This window comes from Lampetra planeri, chromosome 5 (assembly GCF_965212315.1).
Source record: "Lampetra planeri chromosome 5, kcLamPlan1.2.h2, whole genome shotgun sequence".
Taxonomy (NCBI): domain Eukaryota; kingdom Metazoa; phylum Chordata; class Hyperoartia; order Petromyzontiformes; family Petromyzontidae; genus Lampetra; species Lampetra planeri.
The window spans coordinates 19,573,356-19,597,464 of NC_136111.1; the positions used below are offsets into that span (position 1 = coordinate 19,573,356).

A 24,109-nucleotide genomic window follows, 5' to 3' on the forward strand; every position below is an offset into this window, starting at 1 on the left:
TTTGTGTACTAAAAACCTTTTAGTCACCACTTATTATTCCATTAATTCAAGGTACCTTTCGGACCAGATGATGGGAGTTGGTCAGCGTCACTGCTTTCATTCTATTTAGTTTCAAGACACATTTGGATGATACATACGTATGTATGCTGAACTTCTTTCACGATGTACGAAGCTAACCATGCTCATCGGACATGCAGGGTAAGGATGACAAACTAAACATAAAAAGCACTTTTCAAAGAAATGACTTTTCACTTCTTAGAAAACTGACCGCAACATCACAAATCACTTCTGTAAACAACTGACTATTGTGGGACATGGGCACGAGTGGGAACACATGGTATAGAGCTCGTCAAGCCAGCGGTTAGCCTCGATCAGTGACCGTGGGCATGTCGGCCGCACGCAGACCCATCACCGGCGGAGCCTGGCCTGGACTCGGCGCTGATCCAAAAGGAGCTGGGACGCATTTCCATTCACCTGCAGGACCCTGTCACCCTCAGCTCCACCGCCCTACGCCTGCACTGGACGGTACAAGACAGAGAGTGCCGCCGTACTTCGTGATGCTGCTGCTGCTGCCGCTCTAAGGAGTTTGCATGTCTCTTTCTCTCTCTCCCCATGGTTGTGTGGGCTTTTCTCCGGGTCCTCCACTTTTTCCTTCCACATTTAGAATCAACATGCATTGAGAGTATTTGGCTGCTATGAATTTCCTTGGCAAAGCACTGTCCTTTAATTTCCACATGGTAAGCCGCATGGTAAAAATGTCCACATGGTAAGTCACTTCGTTGAGCTATCATTTGTGGCCAGGTCGCTTCTAGAAAAAAGCTATATAGCTCAGTAGGCCTTACCTGGTAAAATAAAAAGTTTAGTTCATCAGTCGAATGAAGGAAAAAAAAAACTCTATTAATAACCAACTAGCTTTCAGCATTGGCACCAGGGTTATAGGTCAGGGCGAAGGAGATAGAGTTAAAGGTTTCAGGTCAGGATTAGGGTCACCTGAGTTAATAGTTGACTTATAGTTGGCTATCGCGGACAATGATATTATGTTTTGGAGCAATCCACCTTTGCACTTAGCTTGTTCCTTTGTTTACAAGCGGCAATCTGTAGGCTTTGACAAGTGACGTTTGAACATTTTTGTTTTCGTGACCTGAGGTGAGACCCAAGTTAGTGGTCCTTCATGTAGGCGCTTTATCGTGCAACGGAATGGCACTGTCCAACAGTTCTTGACCTCCTTCAGTGAATTATTGCGATACAGGTGGTTTGTCCGATTGCTGAAAGGAGCAACATTTTAAACACTTGGCAAATTGGCCTCTCTGAGTAACGAATCACAGTGATGCAGCCGGGTGGCACGGTGGTTGCGCACGCTTGTAACCCAGCACTGTGGTAGGCAGCGAGAGTTGGTGGGATCGCACAAATGTTGTTGTTTTGTTATTTTTAAAAATTTCCTTTGAACCTATCTATGTGACTTTACCGAAAGACCCAAGAATATATTGTGAAACTCCTTTCCTGCTGCGTGTCGAGGTGCCATAGCCTGGCTCGCCAGAAGAAGGCAGTACAGCAAGTGGAGTAATCGCCATCTGTTTCCATCTGTACGTGGATTGTTGCCCCTTCGCACAAGAAATTAGTTTTCTGCGGGTGCTCCGGAATCCTTCCTCGCTTGTATAAGCATTTATTAACATGTTAAAATAACAACCTAATGCAGGACTCTATTATAATATTATTTTAACTTTGATTTACAAGGCTATACCCTGCTGATGATGCTCAGCGAGTTCAAATAAGTACAAGGTTTCCTTATGTCGATAAATGCTGCTGGAAAGAATGATTCTTTGTGACTGCCATCAAATCTGTGAATTATGAGTAAAATCCCATCTCAACACAAAAATGTTGCATCTTGAATAATATCTTCAGATGAAATAACGTTTCCCTTCAGCGATCAAGCATACACTCAAAATGATTTATTTCATTATAGGTGCGTTGCTGTAATGAGCTGTAACGATTAAAATTTAAGAAATACAGGCATTGAGTCTTAAGTCTACACGTGCTGTGAACTATCCTGTTTTTAAGCTGCGTTGGCTGCACCACGTAGAATTTTTATTCACATCCTCACTGTTGCAGAATGGCGATCCTCACATTTGACCAGAATGAAACATGCGAGGCATTTTTCATGAAAAGCAAATTCACGGGACACATTTACATTCTTATAATATTAAACTGCCCACCGATGTCCGGCTGAGGTGCTGCGATTATTTACATTGTAAAGCTGTATTATTTTTTCGTTACGGCCGCGCATTTTACGGCAAGGACAATGCTGTAATTAACGTGCGCTTCTTTTTGAAACCGTGAAGGTTCGAAGGAGGTGGAATTGGATGCGAGCGGGGAAAAAAAATCTCATTTAAATCGAATTCTGCCCACAATTCATTTCCCTGTCGCCCGGCGAGGCGGTGCCAGCCCGTTTCCCACGCAGCCCACGTCGCGCCTCAGGTGCTGCTCGCCCACTGTCGTGTGCAAAGGTTAAAGCGTGCGTAATCCGTCAAACCGTCTCGCCTTGTTCCTCCCGCCACCTCTCTGCGTCGGTGCTACTGAGCCTGCCCGGTGCCGCGGTTGTTTACCCGCGTCCCATTGCCTCACCGCAGCTCCCCACGTCTCCCCGCGTCTCGGTGTCTCTCCGTGTCTTTCCATGTCTCCCCGTTCCTCTGTGTCGAAGTCATCTCCCCGTGTCTCACAATGCCTCTCCGCATCTCGCTGCTCCAGGCATTGCAACGGTGCTCACCATGCCCATTGCTCCCCATGTGTCTCCGTGTGTCTCTTCCGCGTCTCCGACACACCTCCAATTAGCACGGTTGGCTACATGTGGTCTGAAAGAAGTCCAAAAGAGAAGTTCAACATACATACACATCCATACATCCCCTACTACGGCCTTCCTTCGCGCTGCGCCCCTGCTCTCCCGGACATCCCCTCACAAATTCCTAATCAATCTTTCCTGCCGCCTCCCCCCACCCACCTGCGTCGTACGTGGTCGACGCAAGGAATGAAATAGGATTCCCCCCCCCCCAACCCTGCTTGCTTTACCCCTTATTCGTAAGCCCGGCACTTGGGCCTCTTTGGCCCATGGGCCCTGGGGTGCAGTTGCATGGCCTGCACGCTCAATAGCTATGCCCACCTCCCCCCCCCCGATTAGCCTTCATCCTGTCCGCCTCGCTTGCACCCCCGCCCCCCCGCAGGTGATGCAGCGGCCGCTCTACCTGCAAGGCTTCCGCGTGCTCTACCGGCCGCTGTCGTCGAGCCGCTCCGCGTCGGGAAACTGGTCGGTGCTGGAGGTGCGCTCGCCGCTGGAGCACGGTGCCGTGCTCAGTCGCCTGCGCAAGGGCTTCTCGTACGAGGCCAAAGTCAGGGCCTTCTTCAACGGCTTCCAGGGCCCCGACAGCGAGGCGCGACGCGGCTCCACGTTCGAGGAAGGTGCGTCGCACGCTTTGGCCTGCGCCCGGCGCCGGGCCTGCTTTTGCGGAGATTTGGGAGTTTTGCTTTTGAAGCTTGGGTCGAAAGTGTTCACTGTGAACATTGTTTTGACGTCTTCTTGGTTTTTTCGGTAAAGTCACGTAGAAGGGAAATAATAAAACAATAAAAATGTAACATAATAAAGTAATAAAAATAAAACGTAATCAAATATTTTATTATGTTTTATTTGTATTATTTTATTATTTCCCTTCTACGTGACTTTACCGAAAGAACCAAGAAGATGAATCCCTGCAGTCACGAAAGCTTTAAATCGAAAATTTTTTTGACGATTGGCCCTGTTTTTTTTGTGTTCATGTTTTCAATACGAGAAATACAGGAAGCTCAGAAGCAGGGTGTATGACGTTCAAATGACGGGCATAGACGTTTGTAACCGTAGGCGCGCCCCTTGTTGATGTAGAAAAGATAGAGATTTTATTTATTTCAGCAGGGGGCCCCATATTCTGTTAGCCTCTACAGATGCCGTACAGCACAGATCTTAGTTACGATCGTGGTTACATAGGTCGTGATGCAAACGGCAAGTGTCTGGTAGTTGTGATCTGGAAAACAATAGAGGGGGATGAGTGAAAGGAAAGGGAGAGAAAGAAAGACAGAATAAAGAATGGAAAAGAGAAGAGTGATGGGCAGTAAGTAGACAATAGGGTGAGAGGGTCTGGCCAGCAATGAGTCAACAAAAGGCCATGTTTTGTTGGTAGAATAATGTTCTGTGTTCTTAAAGTGCTTATTGAGCATCTTCAGACTGTTCCAAGCGCATTCTCTGTATCCATTTTTGGACGACGATTTTCAGTATCCTTTTGAAAAATAGAACTCGTGTTTTCTAAGGTTTGCAAAGCAAATTGAAAAATGCATTTTAAAGAGCCCTTACATGTTGTGAATGTAACACTTATTTGTTATGAAGAATACAAAAGCGTCTCAACTTAAAATGTAATCGGTTATTTTTTGCAAAGCTAAGAGCGCCCAAGGGCTGAAATTTGTATTTTGTTATCTGTGCCATTATTTAAGCTTTTGTTTGTTTTGTGACAAAGAAAATACCAGTGTTTGCGGAGTTCCAAACAGACCTGCGTTTCTACATGCAACCACTTTTGTGTGTTTTCACTTTATTTTCTTTTTATGTATTTAACTCTTTCTTTTTCAGTATTTGTAATTTTACAATTTTGCATCATGGGCTACTGTAAACTTTTTCAGGGCTCGTTAATTTCCTGTGCGCCTCCAATCCAATGAAACTGCTTTACAAGATGTGTAAAGTGCTCTTGGGTCTAGCTAGACTGGCCTGCACAGTACACATTCAGCAGTCAGTGATTTCGATGTTGCTCTTATGATAATTGTTTCAAATGCAAAATCGTTCCCATGACCAAAGTGCCATTGGCTGGTGCTCTTTTTAATGTCAGCAGTCCTGAGCCCTCGGCGAAACTGGCACTTACACTGGATCCATTGCTCAGCAACCTCAAGTGAAATTTGCCTCGGGTTTTTATTCCACCTCATTAGTACACCTCCAGCCCTTTCGTCATTCCACCCCTGGATGAGGGCCCTCCCAGCACCGTGCGGGTCATGGGGCTTACCTGACCATATTTCACCATGCTAGTCAGTGTGGGTTGGTGAAGGCTTTCATGCGATTTGTGTAAAAAAAAAACGTTTACTTCTGTAAAGTCATTTGATTTTGCCTTTTCACCCAAGTTTTGCAAATTCTAATATTTAACCCTCGATTTAACCGTTGTGCAATTTTCTTTGCATTTCTGTACAGTATTCGCTCTTGTAACCCTGGTCTCCCTTGAAAAGGAGACGAGTTGTCTCAGTACGGTACGGCCCTTTTCTATTCCACTGTTGGGTGAGGGCCTTAATTCCCATGCCGTGCAGCTTGTAGGGGTTATTTGACCATACTTCACACATTTGTCAGTGTGGATTGGTATAGGTGGAAAACATCGACTTTTGAGCGCCGTTCTGCAGCGACTGACTTGCCCTCTGCCAGCAACGTGACCCTCCAGCAGCCTACAGCACCCGTTCATAAATGCTTGGTGGTCGCCCGTGCAAGCGATATCCAGATCCTTTCCGGGTGATTTGGTCATGAGCTTTCACCTCCTTGAAATTAATAATAATAAAATATAATTTGGATTCACAAGGCGGCCCTCAAACAATGGATCTCAGAGCGCCGTGCATGTAGAGGAGGAAAATAAGTAAGATGTAACAACCGGGGAGAGAGACTAAAGAGTCTAAAGAGACAAGATAGAGAACTTGAGAGAGCGAGAGAGAGGCCTTGTCTAATAGGTGGATCTTCACGGTTTGTCTGCCTGACGTGTTTCTACGGTGCAGACAACATGTCTGTAAGACAACGCTACTGCTGGCTTATTTTCAAGTACTGCAGCCTGACCAGGTGGAGCCCATTATAACCAAGGATAATGATGATGATTATGATGGGCTGAGTTAACCTTAGCCAGGATTTGAACCCACAGTCTCATTATTTGGGATCCCTGCTGATGTGTAAATCAAGTTATAGTCTAGCCACTTGTTACAATTAATGGGTGAGAAGAATTTAATTTTTAAGATTACAAAAAAAATAGCGCAGTTGACAAGTGTTTAACGCAGCAACACATCCGCAGCCTTCGACGACGTAACATGTTAATTTCCGGAGGTCTTTGCACTGAGCAAAGTGGCCGCGTGACAGTGCAGCTGTCCTGGCAGTCGTGGCGGTGCTCGTCTGCCGGAGTAAAATGGGGCCATTTAGAAAAAAAAGCACGAAAACAATTTTAATTGGCATGTAGTTGGATTGAGATAAGACAAGCTTGTATTTTATCGGTAATTTGAGAACAATTTTACGGCTCATTTATTGAGAGCTGCTGGGCTAAAATTACTCGACTTTCATGTTTCTTTCATCGACACCACCCGTCGGTACTGGACTGGATGGAACATTCTTTCATCTGAAAAGGGTGTGCGAGAGAATTGGCAAATTATGCTGTGCGTTTGGTACATGAAACTCCCATTATGTATATATATCCTCATTTTACACAATGTCTTCTTAGAGTAACACTGCATGGCAATCAAGGCACAGGATGGAGCTCTACACTTCTTGAATTCCTATGACCTCAAGACAGCAAACCCAAAATAGCTGCTATGCAGCCCATTATCACGTTTCCTCTATTCTCACATTTTACCAGCAAGAACTACGCTGCTATCTTACGGCAGTGCCCAGCAAGTGCTGTGGTTTGCCACTTAAAACATCAGAGATGGGCTGGCCCACGGCATGTTACAGAGATAAGCAAGTGATTTTTTTTGGAACAGCAACAGATGTTATAAATTTATGTCGGGGTTCTTTAGCCATTTAACGGCGCTCCCTGCGAGCTGGTAAATTGCTTTGGTGTCACTGTTTACTGATCTTAATGAGCAGTCTGCAGTTGACCACGTGCTCCACTGTTTGTTCCAATTTAGAGCCAACTTTTCCGAGTCTTCAGGTCTTGACGGATTTTCGAGGCGGTAGTTGAGTCCTGATGCCTGACCTCGGTTTTGTCCCCTGCCCTGTTTTGCTCGCAGCTCCGAGCGCGTCGCCGCAACACGTAGAGGTGAAGCGGTGCGAGGAGCCGGGCTGCGACAGCATCACCGTCACATGGCAGCCACCGCAGGAGGAGCTGCAAAACGGAGTGATTCTAGAGTACAAGGTAAGCTGTGGATGGGGATGCGGGCGTTTGAGTGAGCTGACGTCATTGGAATACCTGGGAAGTGCCCCGAGGGTTCTGAACATCGGAAGCGAATTTGCGCAGGGGATCAGCAGAATTGACAAGCAGGTAAGGCCCATTGCGCTACGCAGCTCTTTTTCAGAAGCAACCTGGCCACAAATGATTGCTCAACAAAGTGGCTTATCACATGGAAATTCATAGCCAAATAGACGAAGCACATGATTATAAGTGTGGAGGGAAAAACTGAAGGACCCGGAGATAAATCCACGAGACCACGGGGAGAACGTGCAAACTCTAAATATACAGGTGTCAGGGTCGGGATCGAACCCACAACCTCATGTATACCAGACGAGGTAGTTAACATCTTCTGGATACCGGGGATGCATTGGTGTGGTGGTTTGTTGCTGGTCGACGTCCCATTGCTCTCCTAGTGCTTGTGGTGCATCTGGATACTGGGGGCTCATTGTTCTTTGTTTTTATGTTGTAATTACACACCATCCCACTGCCCTCTTATGGGTGCCATAGGCAAAATTAAGGGTCCTCTTTTAGAAAGTGTAAATAAATATTCCAATAAAATGTTGGAATTGCCGAACAAAGTAGGCTCACACACTCATTGTCGGCCACCACAGAATTTCCACAGGGGCCTTTCCTGCGCCTCTGCTAAATGAATGCTTGGGCCCAGCATTAACGTTTGGCTTGTTAAGAAGTTGAAATAACCGCTCGAGTTTAATTGCAATTTGAGAGGTGATCTGATATTTTGATCACCGTGAGCCCCCCCCCCCTCCCGAGCCAAATCAACGGAGCGCAAGGTTAATGAATGATGTAGGCGATCAGTAAGTCGCCTCTTGACAGCCGCCTCTCCCTCGCGCATCGCTTCTCTCCCCCCCCTCGCCGCCACCAAAATTCTTTGTCTAATCTTACAAAACATTCCCCAGGGATTAGAGTAGCCCTTAAATTCCCCATTGAGCTAACCCCCATTTTTTTTTTGCCTCGCCTAAACTGTACGCCTAATCCCGCCAACGCTACCAGCGTAATTGGAATTTGAAAGGTGATTCGCAGGTGATGTGTAATTTTGTAAGCAAGCCTAGCTATCGTGTTTCACTTAATGCTTGGAATTAAGATAAATTGTTTGAATTAAATGTTCGTATTTATTTATTTAGTCATTTATTCGCAATACATTTTTTCTTTACAGTTGATGGAGATTAAAGGAGACTAACGTCAACTTACGCGAGAATATTTGATCCCTATCCATAGCTCGTGGCACCAGACGTGACGCACGGGGGAGGGCTACATGTTGGCGTGCGTGGGAGTAGTGGCATTATGATCGGCGCAATTCCTGCCGATCAGAGTTCGATTCCCGAGCCTGACAAACATCAGTCGTGAATTATCTGAACCAGTCCTGGGACTAGCGTAGATTGACTGAGTCTTAAATGAGCACCTGTTGTAGTCTGTGAGTATCAACAATGGGGAGTCGAAGGCAGCCAAGCGTGTTGCTGGCCACACGGCTCCCTTGTGCGCTGTGCTGGCTTTAAATGAGCGCTCGCTAATGCCACTACTTTCTCCCAACAATCCATGTTTGTTGCACATGGTTCTTTGTTTTGTTTTTAAGCGTACGTGTGTGTGTGTGTGATTTACGGCATTGGCGTGACGTTCGGGGCATGGTGCCACAATCCTGCTCATCCGTTTTAAGTTACACAGCCTCGCATATTCGTGCAAATTGGTGTCCAACCCGTGTCACAGTGCGCGGCCACATTCTTCAGCGACGGAGACGCCGCGCGCCGACGCCACACAGCCCCCTAGTGTGCTGGAATAGGTGTTCACGAGTGACACTTGACCCCCAAAGTCCACGGGAACTAACACCGGTGTGTGTGTCAGGCACAAAGGTGTGTGTTGTGTGTCTTAATCCATGGGGAGCAGTGGCTTAACGGTTAGAGCACTGATCCCGACAGCGATTCCTGGCTACGATGTACGATGTGAGAATACGTTTTGTGTCTGAGCCGCGAGCAGCCTTCCATGAGGTTGACTCAGCATAAATGTGATCAAGAACCATCACCATTAGAGTGACAAAGGCAACTCGATGTGGTATTCATAGAACAGCCACTTCATGTGCTGTGCCAACCTTAATGAGTGCTCACTCACCAAATATGCCCCCAAAATTTAATTAAGCTTAACAGTGGGCTATTTTAAACCGAGAAGCTATTTGGTGCATTCTCATGATTGGGGTCACAATTCTATTCCATATTCAACTATTTAATTAATCTCGTGTTCACCATCTCTCTTGCATTGTTTCCTATTTATTTTGTCTCATTTGAACATAAAAATTCAATGAATTGTAAATAACTGATTCGCACGCACGCGGTTTGATTCATGCATCCTGAGTGAAAGAGTTATTTTAAAATTGCTGCATTGACGCGCAGCTACACGCCCGCTAACCAGGAGACCCTCGTCTTTGTGTGCGATTTTTCCACGTGCGTGCGTATGTGTGCGTGCGTATGTGTGCGTGCGTGCAGCTGTGGTGTATGGGTAACAGCAGCGAGCTGCACATCAACCGCACGGTGGAGGCGTCGTCCCGCTCGGCAGTGCTGCGCCCGATCGTCCCGGGGGTCATGTACCGCATCACTGTCGCCGCCGTCAACTCGGCCGGCACGGGGCTGCGCTCGCCGTTCACCGTCCTCGGTACACGGCGCCGGCTGAATTAAGCTTCGATTAGCCATACGAGTCGTGAGGCCACCCATATATCTTTTTTTTCACCAGCCCATCGGGTGGCGGGCAGTTGCGGTTAATTGCATGATCGATTGTTTTTGCTGGCAATTCAAATTAAAGCGATTGACCACACCTGACGACGTGGGTGCTCCGAAAAACCCTGAGCCCGGTTTATTTTGATAATGAGAGTGGGGTTTAATTTATCCTTTTAAACGGTGCGCACTCACTCCCTATCCCGGCCACACTCCCTCCTCCGACAACTAAAACTAGCGAGGAACAACAAATAATCCGAACGCACCACCACACACGAAGAGAAGGGGTTTTTTGGATAATATATCGAAAGTGAAAAAAAGCACTCTAAATTCCTTCACATTTTTTTCCCAGCCCGCGCGTCGGTGTGATTGATGCAATCTGTGTTTAAAGCAGAGCGAGGTATTCTCCGCCTTATTAATTGTTGATTTATCCTCGTGTTTGTTTATCATTAATGTGTCGGCGGGGATGTGGGTGTGGGGGGTGGCGAACTTATTCTGTGCGTTCACCCGTGCGACAAAATGACCCGGCGAGAAGAGGTGGCGCCGCTCTTGCCGGGGTCCCACGGGCGGAAGATGCATCGCCTTGTCCCCAAAGGGCGATCGGCTCGGAGACCCCGGGATGTATGTGAAGAATGCAAATGTCGGGTGTCAAGTTTTGCTGTGAATCCACCGGGGATTTATAGTGACCTCCTCGGGCGTATGTATAACAGTTAAGCGCTGATGGTTTACACTGGGGAGACATTACTTACCGGGCGGCGTACTCGCGCAACAAAAAAAAACCACCCCCAAAGTGACTGTGAGGAGGTCCTGAGCCGCGGAACAGCGCCGGGTTAAATCGTGTCACTTCCTGGCCAGACATCTCCCGCGCAGGGGTCCGCTCAAGGGGCGAAGGGCAGATATATCAGCCCTCCGATGATGTTTTCTAACGTGTCATCCATTTGCCTTTTGAATCGTCCCAGATCCCTCCAAACAACGGAGGGGATGAGCGGGGTCGAAGGGAAACAGTAGGGGGTGGGAGGATCGTGTGTTGTTATTTTTTGGCAGCCGTACCATTGCGACGACGGGGGGGATGGTGCCCCCCGGGCGTAATGGTTATCGCGCTGATTTGCGATCCAGAGGTTGTGGGGTTCGATTCCCCCTTGCAGTCGAAACAATGGCAGGTCGCATGTGGTGGGGTAAAGTGTAGGTATTCCCGCCTCTTACCAAGACATCTGGGCAGCTTAGAAAAATAGGCCAAAATACCCTCTCAGTGGGCTTGTTAGAGCTCCCTCTAGTGGAGGCCCTTCCGCTGGCAGTGGCGTGTGCGGGCAGCAGCAGGGCTGCGCCTCTTCTTCTTCTTCACCGTTGCGGAAACGCGCCGGCATGGCCCCGCTGAGCCATGCCGGCGCTGGTTTCTTTGCCCGACGGGCGTGCCCGGGAAGAGCGAGAGACGTAATGAGTGCCACATGTGTAGGCCACGCGTGCGTGTGCGCGCGGGCCGTGCGTACACAGCGCACGAGCGCGCGGACGCGGAGATTTTCTCTGCGAAAATAAACGGGGCCGCTCGGGGCGGCCCAACGCAAACAGGCGCCAAGCCGCGAGGGCAGCGAGGGCGTCGCGCAGCGGTGGGCTGCAGAGCTGGGGTTGGGGATTTCTCAGCAGGTAGAGGCCAGTGCCCTGGCTGTTTTGCTTCCTCGCACTTCCAGCGGGCCTCAACATGTGCCGGCCCGCCTAGGTCCCAGCCGACTTCCCCGCGCGCTGTCACGTAAAAAAATGCAATTGCGCTGGGATCTGTCAGCGGAGAGGCCTGAACCCTGCGCCTAGGAACTCATTGGATTTTAGTTGGGGTTGAGGTTGGGGTCGGGGGTTGGCAGATGAGGGAGTGAGGAAGCGTCTGTGATTTAGCTGTGAAGGTTACACACGTGCATATACACTATAAATATACTGGCGTTTTCATTACGCACTTGCGTGGGGCTTTCGATATGCCGCGGCGTATTTTGATTAGGGATAGCGTTATCTTTCATGCTCTCCTATCGGATATAAACTGCGTATATTCACGCAAGGGTTAATTTGTACACAGTGCGCGCGCGTGTCACCGGGGATGCTGCGATTTACGGCCGTGACATTATCGTCGACGTTTCATCCGGAATCGCTGTGGGCCCAAATTCGCCGGGAATGAGAATGCGGCACGCCGTGGGCGGTGTGGAATGGCGATGGCATCGGCGGCGGTCGCTTGTCTGGCCGCATCCGCATTTTCCTTTTCCTGCGCCGTCACGTCCGCACGGGCAGGACGTTTTCTGCACGATGTGCGTTTGGCGGTTGAGCAAATGATAATTGAAATATGCAAACCGGGTAGGTAAGTAGAAGAGGAATGAAGTCTGGTTGATAAGAAAAGCAAATACTCTCCAATTACATCTTCAGCTCTCGTTTTTTGCGTAACAAATTCACAAAGTACTAAGATTTCAGGTAATGACCTTCGTTGAAAAGTGCTATTCTGCTTATTTGCACACGTGGACAGTACTCTTCTGAGCCAGTGGTGGAAAGTCTGCATTCCTGTGGCAGGGATGAGTCTTTCCATAACAACACCACCACTGTTGACTTCCCCACTAAGCGGCAATAATTGTATCAACCAGAGACGAATGGAGGGCTGAGTCAACCCCTGTTGACCTGGATTTGTACTCATGAGTGTGCAATCGTAAGCCATGTTTTCTACTGCTGCGCCGCTTAGCCCGCTCTTGCTCAAGGTTAATTCTTAAATTATTAGCTTCTGTATTCTGCTAAAACAGCGGCAGCATCTTTAACAGTCAGCATGACGAGCTCACGCACCAGCACCTACTCGGTTCCTGGGAACATTTGTGAAGGAGGTGGTGAGCGGCGGTCGGGTGACCTGCCTCTGAGCGCGATTGCCATGCGGCCGTGTGGTGGTGCTGCTGCAGGGGACATTGTCAGAGCAACTCCCGTGTGATGTGAAGCGATCACCAAAGACCGCCACACGTCAATCGTAGTAGAGGGCTATTGTTTGCCAATGTCACGTCCAAAATGCCAATTCTGAAAATTATCCGTATCTGAATTAACAACAAAAATCCCTCTTCTTCCTTTGTATGGCCATGCTGGTTCCCACCTGGAGGTAAAAAAAAAAAAAAGACCAAACATTTATTTCAACTCTTCGGTCTTTCCGTCACAAAGGGAGGTAATTGTATCTGAATGGGACCTCACCTGTCTCGCGAAATGAAAGGACTGACGGACTGAAAGACGGTCGACAGCGGGACTGTGATCACGCAGAGGGCCTTGTCGTTTGAGTGACAACGAGCGAAAGGTGGCCCTGGGCGCTTGCATGAAAGGAGGCGGGTGCGGTTGACCCCCCCCCCCTCTTTGCCGTGTGTGTCGCGGTCACCCGCAGCCCCGGTGGCGAGCAGCAGCAGCAGCAGCCAGTTCGACACCTTCGTCAAGACACCGGTCTTCATCGTCGTGGTGGTGGTGCCGGTCCTGCTTGTCGCGATCGTCATCTCCATCGTTGTCTACTGCTGCTGTTGCCGCAAGCGCAGCAGCCCCGATCCGTACCAGGGCGCCACCAAAGGTGCGTCAGCCGTATGAAGTCACCGAGAGTGCGCTGAGCCTAAGTTGTACGTACGTACGTATGTTGAACTTCTTTCGCACCGTACGTAGCCAATTGTGCTAACCGGAGGTGCGGAGGAAGGTCAACAGACTGAACACAAAAATTGGTTCCAAAGAAAAATGCGTTTTCAATCCAGATTTAAAAGTGCACAGAGTTGACATTTGCATGGATTTCACGAAGCCATTTGCTGCACTTTTGATGATGAAAGCGGAAAGACTACTGACAGGCTACAGTGAACGAAGCATGATATCGGAATTGCTTCTGAGGTGTTTCTCACCACATGCAATTCACTATTTGCATTTGAGAGCTTATCTTTTAATGTTAACGTCTGTCATTTCTTTTTTTGCCAGATCCTTCCTTCACATTCACTCCAACAGGTGAGGTCACCAAAAATATCCATTTCCCTTTCCTTCGTAACTTGGCAAACTTGAGAGGCTCTTTTGTTGCTGAATGTCACACCGTGACCCTGCCAGCATGCCCTCTGACCCTGTGGTGCTTTGGCTTGGCAGCGAGCGAGACAGCTGCGCTTGGCTTGGCCGTGTCGACGTGTCACTTGTTCAATTGATTTTTTTGTAATGTTTCTCTTCAGTGAGTGTGGGTTTTTTTGTGTGTCCCCTTAGTCACCTTTAACCCCAAGGACGACACCAGCATGATGAGCAATGCGAGGTAAGCGGTCATTTTTTTTTGTGCTCGTAAAAAAACACACAAAAATTGCACCATTGATGAAAAGTTCATAAAACGTCGCAAGTTTGTGAATATTACGCGTGCTATTATGCGTGCTATTTGCACATAGCAATGGTTTTCTTTTGTCCTGCATTTAAGGACACAACACTGTTATATATTTTTTTCTTTTGTCTCGAAAACATCAAATAAATTCTGCTCAAATGTTGCCAAAATCAACAAACAAAAATATTGGAAAAAAGTCTCGGTCACCCACTCCTCGTGAGCCAGCCACTCCATTACAGCCTTGGCCCAGAGTGAGCACCTTCCCCAGGTTGTCTGGGCCAGAAGTAGGAAATGTTGTAAATGAAATTCTTGTTCCATTTATGCGCTGGTGATAAATGTTGGGACGGCCGTGGGGCTGGTGTTCCCATGACGATGCGCCATGGCGGTAACCGCCCACAGCTCTCCGTCGGCATCAGCCCCCACACCGCCACCACAGCACAAGTTTTGACTGAGGAGAAAAAAAAAATCAAGATTACACATTTTTTTCTATTGTTAAAACCCAAAATGAACATTATTTTTGCACATTTTCCTTTCATTCCCAATGCGATGAAGCTGGATAGACCCACCGAGAATTACAGTACCTTGTGTGCAGTGGTTTACATCCTCCAAAGTTTTAAACATAATATGGCTAATTTAACAATTGGACAAATGAAAAACTAAACTACCACACATGTCCAACTATTAGAATTGATGTTACGTTGTTCATTTATTTAAAAAAAAAATTCATATTGTGGTGGACGACGTGCTGTAGTTGCTAATGCTTACAGGACTCAGACTGCCAACCCTCGTACAAACGGGCTTGGTAGCTAGCACACTGACTGATAAGGCTGCCCAGCTGCCCAAACATCATTGCCCTCTTTCCCGGGGGTTGTGCAGTTTTCTTGGATGATGGCGGGGTCATGCGAGTAATGGGATTTTTTCTTTTCTTTTAACTGGCTCAGATTTCCTTCCCATTTTTTGCCCTCTTTGCGCTGCCGCCTGCTTGTGCAGTTACCCGCCTTTCGGAGGTCCGGGGCAGACGTGGACGGAGCCGTGGCAGAACGCCGCACTAAATCAGAACTCGCCTAGCCAGGCAATCCCGGACTACTGCAGGCCAGGTGCGGTTGCTGAGTGCAGGTGTCTTGCCGAGGGAAGGCGCGGGGTGGAGGTTGCAAATGTGACCGTTCAAGATTGTGGCTTGAGTGAAGTTGTGGGTCGCTCTTTGTTTACTCCTGTAATTGTCTGTTTGTTATTTTTGTCAACTTGTCATGCTTTGCTTGCGGCTACCTGAGAACACAATGCATCTCTTGTAAGAGCGGTCTGGGTTAGGGTTTATCTCAATCATTGAATATACAGTACGTGTTAGTAGAATTTAAGAAATGTGTTTATTTATCACCTAGAATATGACAAGTGTGCATATTTAGTCAAGCATTGTGAATGGATAATGCTATGTTTTATGTATGTTGGCTTGACTGCATTGTAGCTACTCTCAAATCTTTAGAAAAACATGTAATTTGGCCAGCAATCACATGGTAAATTATTGAATGTCTTATGAGTGTGGTGACCAACAAAGAACCAAATGCAGAAAGGGCTTTCCTGCAGATGCACGGATGAAAAATAAGAATAGGTTTATTCCTTTCTGGCAATAAAACAAGGTGTTCAGATGTTCAAACACCAAATAGTTACATTTTTCAAGGAAAGTCTGTATTAGCCACACGAACATGCAAACAAACATGCTCTGATAATATATGCAATGTCTTTGAAACTGATTGGCCTACATCAGAGATGGCCTTCTTTATGGCCTAGTCTCACCAGTGTCACTGGCTAATACAAACTTGATTCTTTGCAAAAGATATCTATTTGGTGTTTGAACCGCTTAACACCTTTTTTTATTGCCAGAGAGGATAAAACCGATTCTTATATTTCATACTTTGATACTGGAAAAAAGGTCCCACGATAGATGCACACATTTTGGATTCTTTTGCAGTCACCACGAGTCCCTTTTTTTGGTTGCTCTTTTCACCGTAATGTGTGCACTTTGAAAATCAATTTTTGAAATGAACCACTGAATGAGAAATTGTTTATTAATTGACAAGAGCAACATTTACATTTCCTGGGGGTCTTGCTGGGACACGGTCATAAATTATTACCCCCAAAAAATTGGCAAACATTGTACAAAGTGGTAATGAAAAAGAGATAATGGCAGAGAGGGCCCCATTACTTACCATCAAGTGGCTGACATCTCTTTAGTGCTGACTAAACACCTCCACCCCCCCCCACTCCTCGTCCACCCTCTCTTCCCACATCGACGTCATCGCTGCTCGTGCCGTTAAGCCGACCACCTGAGCCCGTTCCGGAACCAGCTGGAGCAGAAGGAGACGAACCTGCACCGACCTCGCACCCCGGAGACACCCGTGTATCGCGAGGTGGAGCCAGCCCACCAGCTGAGCGGCACCCAGAACTTCCCGGGGCCCAGAATCAAAGAGTGCCAGGTGCCAGAGGCCACCCCAGTGGAGCTCGCACATCTGCGCGTTTTTTTTTATTGTTCCTTCGCACTCGTGCTACGTGCAAAATCGGCTCGGTTTTTCTCGTCGTTTTACAAATGCATCTTTTTTTCTTGTGTTTCAAGTTTCAGAAGCTGAGATTTCAGCCAGTGTAAAATGTAACGACAATTTTTTAAAAAACTATTTTTTATCTTACCAGATAAGGCCCACTGAGCGAATTGTAATTTGGCCAGCCTTGGTGGAAAAGTGCAGCCCCACTGTTGCGTGAACCAGAGGTCACTTGAAGGGATCTCAGAAGCAGTTCTGTAATATCCACTTCCGTGGGTCGTTCTGGAACATGAAGGGACTGCTTTGCGAGAGATCCGATATTTAATCTCATTGTGCGATGCCGTGCAATTGGGATAACATTTGGGGAAATAACAATATCGGAATCAGAATCTTTATCTATCTTGGAAAAATTTGATGAGCAATGGATCTCTTTTTCACAGATGCTCAGTGGTTTTCAGAGATGTCCAGTAGGACTGCTGCATACACTCGCCCACCCTGCCCACCCAGCTGCCAATCTCTCCACTCGCCCACTCGGCTGTTGACTGACGGTCTGGCTTTTGCGTTGCGATTGTCATTCACTCTGCAGGTCCTGGGCAAGACGTCGGCATATGCGGCCTCCCCGCCGGCGCAGGCGGCGCTGTGCAACAACATGAGCAGCACGGCGCGCGTCACGGACAAGCGCACGCACAAGCAGCCCTTCCTGCCACGCGCGGACGGCTTGCCTGGCACCAAGAACCACATGATCGAAGTCACCAAGCTCAACAACGGTGAGGGAACTGTGACTGTGCTTATCGTTGCATCAATCAACTGCTGGATGAGAGTCTTCCCCAAGCTGTGTGGGCCTCTGGGGGCGGGGTGCTCACACGTGAGTCACTGTGGGTTGGTGAAAATGGGCAGCGTAGACGTCGGACCACAGAAGTACAGTACAGCAACGGTATTTGCTGCACTGCCCTCTGTTGCCAGCTGAGCCCCACAGCAGCCTATAACAACGTCTGTGTTTATGCCTGTATATCCAAGCACAATCAACCTTGTTTAGCTTGCAAGGCCTCAACGGACAGGGTGCATTCCAGGTGATTCGGTCATTGGTATCATTCCAGGAATAGTAGTTACCCACCAGCTGGGTGGCTCTGTGATTGGGGCACATGCCTCACCATAAGAAATCCCAGTTGGGAGTGAGCTCAGCCCATCTTACCTCCATTATAGGCACATAAAATAAGTAGAACTTTGGGGGACAGCAACAATGGGGGTCAAAACTGATTAACTTACCCATCATTGCAATATGGAATTCGCATTGCAGGCTCTGGGCTGTAAATAAGAAATGAGTAGTGTTCCATGTTCCTTTACACAAACGCGACTTAGATTTTTCAATTAATCAATAAATCCTCACTGGCTGTCCAAGAATCCAGAGGGTTATTGCTCTAAATATTTGGCTAATTGGTTTTTGGGTAATTTTGTGAGTGAAGGAAATATATGTTCCCAGAGAAAGCCAATGCATACGTGGTGATGGCACTAAGAGGCTACACAGATGGGTTAATGAACCCCCTTGCCACACTTCCTCTTGCAGGCATCAACTTATTTCACGTCACCCAGTAAGTGTGCACCTCACGCACGACGATCCCATCTCTGTGTGATCCAACAACCTCCACCCCTAAGTTGCTGTTTTACAAGTGTACAGCGCGACACGAGGCAATACTGATATTTAGCAACGTCTGTGTAAGGTGAGCCACGTTTTAATGACTCTCGTAGAGAATTTACAGAATCGGTAGCCGTGACTCAATTTCTAAATTTCACGGAGGGTCGCAGCTTTTGCCTCTCGAACGGTTAAACTCTCTGCCTGAAATCTCCCCTCCATGGGGCGGCCCGGAGCGGTGGGATTTTTTTCTTTCTCATGCAGTAGCAGCAGTGGCGGAGAGGTACAGAGCAGCTGTGTCCTCTGCTCCCACGCGGAGAATTGCCACTTGCCAAGGTGACCCGTTCCACCGCAGCACCGGAATTCGGTACATCGGCTCACCGGAGCCCTTGTAGCGAACGTTGGATATTTATTCTGTTCCCGAACACCAGTCACTGTTAATCAGATCATTTATGGGCCGTTCTCTCTGTCCATTGAGATCAGGACGGGATGAGTGAGGGGCCTTTAATTTTGACTTAACGGTATCGAATGGACACATGCTATTATAGCTCTGGTTGAGCCACAGGTGTGAATGTCACCTGGATATGGGCACATATTGTTACTCATTAACTCTAACTCCCAGCTTATCATGCCACACACACACAGATCGCGCGCCTCCTCACAATGGCAAACCCCAGAGTGTTATGGCGCAGTGCACCTCTTAATAGCTTCGTCAGTCTGATGCCACAAGTGAGCAATGCGGCAATGCTGGGGGTGGCGTGTGAAGGATTTCCGACGTGGAGCATGTGGCGTGTGGCTGGCTGGCTGGCGCCCGCTTGCTCGCGAGAGCGGGCCCTCTTGGGAGCCACCGCCGTGCCGGCTGCGTTCGCGTGCTCACAATGGGAGCGCAGTTCAGTGGCGGCAAGGTGTGGAAGTGCGACTTCCGTGTGTGTGAGCGCGCGTGCGGGCTAGTGTGGGGGGTGGTTAGGCGTGTTTGTTTACGTTCGTGGGTGCTGACAGCTTTGTCGGTTGGTTTGTGTGCACAGTGCCGTCGAGAAGCGATGTTTGTGTGCTGTTATTGCAACTAAGTGAGTCTCTTTTAGAATGGAAATAAATTATGCGTTTTCCTTTTTCGCTTTCTTAGCTTACCCTCCCTTTGGGGGAGATATATAAGACTGTGACACGAACATACGCACGAGTCCAGGTATGCGTTGGCTCACTTGACACGAGTTGGGGTACACCGATTCGACCTTTTATTCAACGAGTGAGAGGTCTCGACTGCAATGATGAGATCGTAGCCTGAAGTCTGACATTCTGCCACCCACTACAATGGCAGGATGGTGACCTTGATCGCTCTGCTGCGGTCAATAAAGTCGCGCCTGTCAAAATACAACGCCGGTGTGCTCCAACTTTTTTTGTCACGAGTGTTCATATATTGACGGCAGTGTGATTCCTTTTGCGCATCTGTGTAGTTGTGCGCAGACATGCGTCCAGTATTTGTGCATGTCAAACCTAAAAACGCGTTTGTCTGAACAATCTGTTGGTAATTTTTTTTTTCACGCGGCTGTGGGTCTCTGTAGTTCTTGGTATGTGCCCTGTGGAATTCAGCTTGGTAGAATTATGCTTGAGTACTGAAGGTTCGCAAGGTCATTAGGACCATAAGTAGCTTGTGTACGCGCGTGTTTTGCGTGCGTGCGTGCATGCATGCATGCGTGCATGCATGCGTGCGTGCATGCATGCGTGCTTGCGGGTGTGCACAAGACGGATTAACGGTAAAGCGTGCAGACACTTGGACCAGACGGTGACTGGGCCTAACTTGTCCTTGAAGGCTCAAAGTCGATCTGGGATTTGCTGCCACATGGGCCTATGAACAAGAAAGAAGAAAAAACAACAACCTCCTGGTTGATAATTTGCTTTTAGGATTAACACCGCCTGTAATGTCCCCTTCCAGCCACTCTTGTAGGCATTAACAGGAAGGCAAATATGTACCCTCTCCAGCCTCACCACTTCACTGCCAACGACAACCAGAGACCTCTTTTGTCTTGCAGCAGTCCGTGCGCGGATTTCATCCCGCACCCCCACCGCCCGTCCCCCCCCGTCATTGCCTGACTTTTAAAAAAGCCATCACCCCTCACGACCTCTTGACCCGCTGGCTTCTGGCCCCCTTTCTCTCGTTCTCTCCCTATCTCACCCCCCCCCCCCCCGCCGCCACCACCCCTTTCTCTCGCCAACCTTCACTTTTAGAACTCGCGATGACGGACGGCCGGGGGGAGGCGGTCGCCCACCACAGCACCCCTGAGCAGAGCACCATGGGCTCCCACGCCAGCTCCGAGCGCAGCAGCTCATCAGGTGAGACGGCGGTGACGGGGGGCAGGCTGGGCCGCTTCGTGGACGAGGCCGAGAGAGCTGCGCGTCCAACGTCGTGTGGCCGCGGGGGCGTGAGCAGCACAGCTTCGCGTCTCGTTATTTCTCTTTGCGCACTCTGAAGTTCTCTCTCCAAGGTCAGGTCCATGGCTCAAGCTGCCACCTCTTCGTCCAATCCACTCCCTCCTTTCTTCTACCCGCAAACACCACACTCTGCACGAGCGTTCACGAGTCACAACGATGACCCCGTTGAGGTCAAACAGGAAATCGTGGACAAAAGTCAGTCCCGCATATTTTTATTTTCGCCATCAACCAATAGGTCTTCCGGACTAATGTTTTAAAACAAGATTTGTTTAAGCAGGAAAATAATCTGGTTCAATGTGTTGGGTCTCATCAGTGGGAGCAGGCCTGTTTAACCAATGCTGTCATGTGACCAGGTGTTACAGAGGCTGGAGCCATCAGCGCTGTCTAGAAACTCTGCGTGCACAGCCGCAGGTTATTGTGGGTAAAGGATATAGATAATTATTTAGATAAAAATCAGTCTTTGCTCATAAATAAGTGTATAAATTTCGATTTAAAGCTTTCGTGACTGCAGGGATTCATCTTCTTGGTTCTTTCGGTAAAGTCACGTAGAATGGAAACAATAAAAATAATAAAATAAAACATAATAAAATAATTCTCACGACGTTTTGGCCACAACGCAAGCAGCCATCATCAGACAGACCTGGTCTTCACCTGATGACGGCTGCTTGCGTTCTGGCCGAAACGGTCTGTCTGATGACGGCTGCTTGCGTTGTGGCCGAAACGTCGTGAGAATTATTTTATTATGTTTTATTTTATTATTTTCATTGTTTCCGTTCTACGTAACTTTACCGAAAGAACCAAGAAAATAAGTGTATGTTTATTTAAATTATATTTAGATGAGGTTAGCTGAGGTGGGTTAGCCCTCACCTTCATCAACAAACACAATCTCCTGCTGTCGAGCTCTGCCCTCAGCTTTGAAGAACGAAACATTGACTCTATATCCAGTTTATATATCTTTCATTGTTGAGCACGACGACGACGATGGAAAGAGTTGAGGAGTGGATAAAGGTCCTCAGTCGAGTAGTGAAGTCCTGTTCAGTTAGATTAATTAATTAAATTTTGGTGAGGTAGAGGAGAAATCTGGCTGTCGCCTGATGAAGCTAATTGTATTTACTTGCGAAACGTCGTACTCAGATTGTAAATGTTGTGGCTTTGCTTTCCAACACACCGGTGTGCTGTACTAGTATACTACACTATACACTACACTACACACTAGTGCTGTACTAGTATACTACACTATACACTACACTAGTATACACTACACTATACACTACACTATACACTACTATACACTACACTATACACTACACTATACACTACACACCGGTGTGCTGTACTAGTACACTACACTATACACTACACTATACACTACACTGTACACTACACTACACACTACACTATACAAAACACTATACACTACACACTAGTGCTGTACTAGTGACGAATTGGCCACGTTCTGTTGACGTGACAACCCTTACTAGTTGGCTGTGTCGGGTGGTGGCGGGTTTTAACGACACAACATTTAGATATTTACGCGATCTAACCCAAAAACCTCTATTATGGATGATATTGGTTGCGAAAGCCTACGTGCTAAACAGAGAAGGTGAAGTTTGTATGGAGACTTTAAGGAGTACCACGATCAGACCGCCGTTTGGGTCAATCCACTGCTGGATGATGACCTCCCCATGCCTTACAGGTAATGGGGGTTATTTGACCATCCCTCAGCATGCTGGTCAGTGCGGGTTCATGAAGGTGGGCAGCATAGACCGGGGAGCATAGAAAATACACAACAACGACGGATGTTTCTGCAGTGCGCTCAGCTGGCGAGCAGGTAGCCCTGCAGCAACCCGGTGCATGTGCGGGTCACCCATCAAAGCACTGTTCAGGCTCAAAGCTGCTTAGCTCTTAAGATCTAACAAGATCAAGTGCATTTTGGGAGAATCAGCCACAGGCGAAAGTTATTCCTGACCATCCAGAAATCTGCAAACATCGCAGAAGAGAAATCGCAGCCACACGAACGGAGGAAGTCACATGGCGTCGTGCGTGCACGTGCGTGCGTGCGTGTGTTTGCTTGTCCCGGCAGCGCACTCGGGGAAGAGGAAGAACGCGCGGACACCCAAGACGGGGAGGCAGGCGGTGCCGGGAGTTGCCGAGCCTCTCCCGCCCCCGCCCGCTCTCCCGCCGGCTGAGCTGGGCAGCGCGGGGCGAGCGGCTCAGGCAGAGCACGAGCGGTGAGCGCGGTGACTCTCCAAGTGGCCACTAGGCCACTCGGCCATTACTTTGTACCGATTACCTTTCCTATAGCTTGCAATCCTATCGTATTTTTGTGTTGTTTATTTTCATTGTGCTTGTGACAACTGAACGCGAGCCCGTTACGAAGTAAACGTCGGTCGCCGAACGAAGGGGGGGGGAACAGAAATTCCCCAAACAGCAGCCCTGAGTTTGATGCGACAGGGCCGAGTGAAGGGGGGAGAGGTGGGCTCACTGCCCCACCCAGGTGGGCACCACGAGCGGGTGGGGGGGGGGACATGAATGTTTATACAGGGAGTGGAAAAGGGTAAGCGGAAAGATAATTAACATACTGGGGGAAAGAAAGGGACGGGGAGGTTTTGTATTATTGTAACTTTATGACCCGCCTCTAAAGAGCTTCATAGCTCATCGGATTTCTCCAGAATAAATAAATATTCCGATTGTGTAAATTAAAGGCAGCTCTCATGATCTGTATTCGGTTCTTGAAGAAGGACCCAGCACATGGAGAGAGCTGTGCGGCGCAACCACTCGCGGCACGGCCGTGAAAACCCCACACAGTCGCACAAATTAAAAAGAAAGCTTCTTGGGAGTACGATCTCTTCGCTCCTATCTTGCTCGTTGAGAATTGCCCAGTTCGCTTCTGCTCTCACACCTCATTTGCTTTCACTTGGGCAATATACAAGTGGGAAAAATGTATACGAGAGAAAGAGAGAAAATACACGGACAAATATGAAGATCCCCCCCACCCCGCCAACCCCTGTTTTGCCCTGTGGAATACCGTGGCTTGTACAGCTGGCTAGCACCTGTTAAGGCCGGCGTGGCATACGAGCGAGTGGTGTGGATAGCGCCATCAATGCACAGCTGTCTTTGTCTCCCCCGTGTATGATCACATCGCCGCTCGAAGTACTCAAATTTAGACCCCGAGTCCACCTAGGGGAGAACGAGGCAAGCTTGAGATGCGGAGTGCTTCTGGTGCACACAAAGACAACTATTCCTCGTGTAGCCTTTAACAGGCTGTTGGGGCAAGTGCGGTTCGCAAGCTC

The 24,109-nt window shown here is 48.3% G+C and overlaps 1 protein-coding gene across 1 annotated transcript in view; it reads left to right on the top strand.

Moving 5' to 3' along the window:
- The window catches only part of LOC144719114 (roundabout homolog 1-like), a 151,506-nt gene that overhangs the window by 120,532 nt on the left and 6,865 nt on the right, over window positions 1-24,109 (top strand). Inside the window, exons 14-25 of the mRNA XM_078594957.1 lie at window positions 404-525; window positions 3,216-3,450; window positions 7,030-7,154; window positions 9,683-9,848; window positions 13,287-13,463; window positions 13,853-13,879; window positions 14,123-14,168; window positions 15,219-15,325; window positions 16,542-16,699; window positions 17,346-17,526; window positions 20,613-20,717; window positions 22,900-23,047. Coding sequence (XP_078451083.1) covers window positions 404-525; window positions 3,216-3,450; window positions 7,030-7,154; window positions 9,683-9,848; window positions 13,287-13,463; window positions 13,853-13,879; window positions 14,123-14,168; window positions 15,219-15,325; window positions 16,542-16,699; window positions 17,346-17,526; window positions 20,613-20,717; window positions 22,900-23,047 — 1,597 coding nt within the window. The remainder of the gene's footprint in view (window positions 1-403; window positions 526-3,215; window positions 3,451-7,029; window positions 7,155-9,682; window positions 9,849-13,286; window positions 13,464-13,852; window positions 13,880-14,122; window positions 14,169-15,218; window positions 15,326-16,541; window positions 16,700-17,345; window positions 17,527-20,612; window positions 20,718-22,899; window positions 23,048-24,109) is intronic.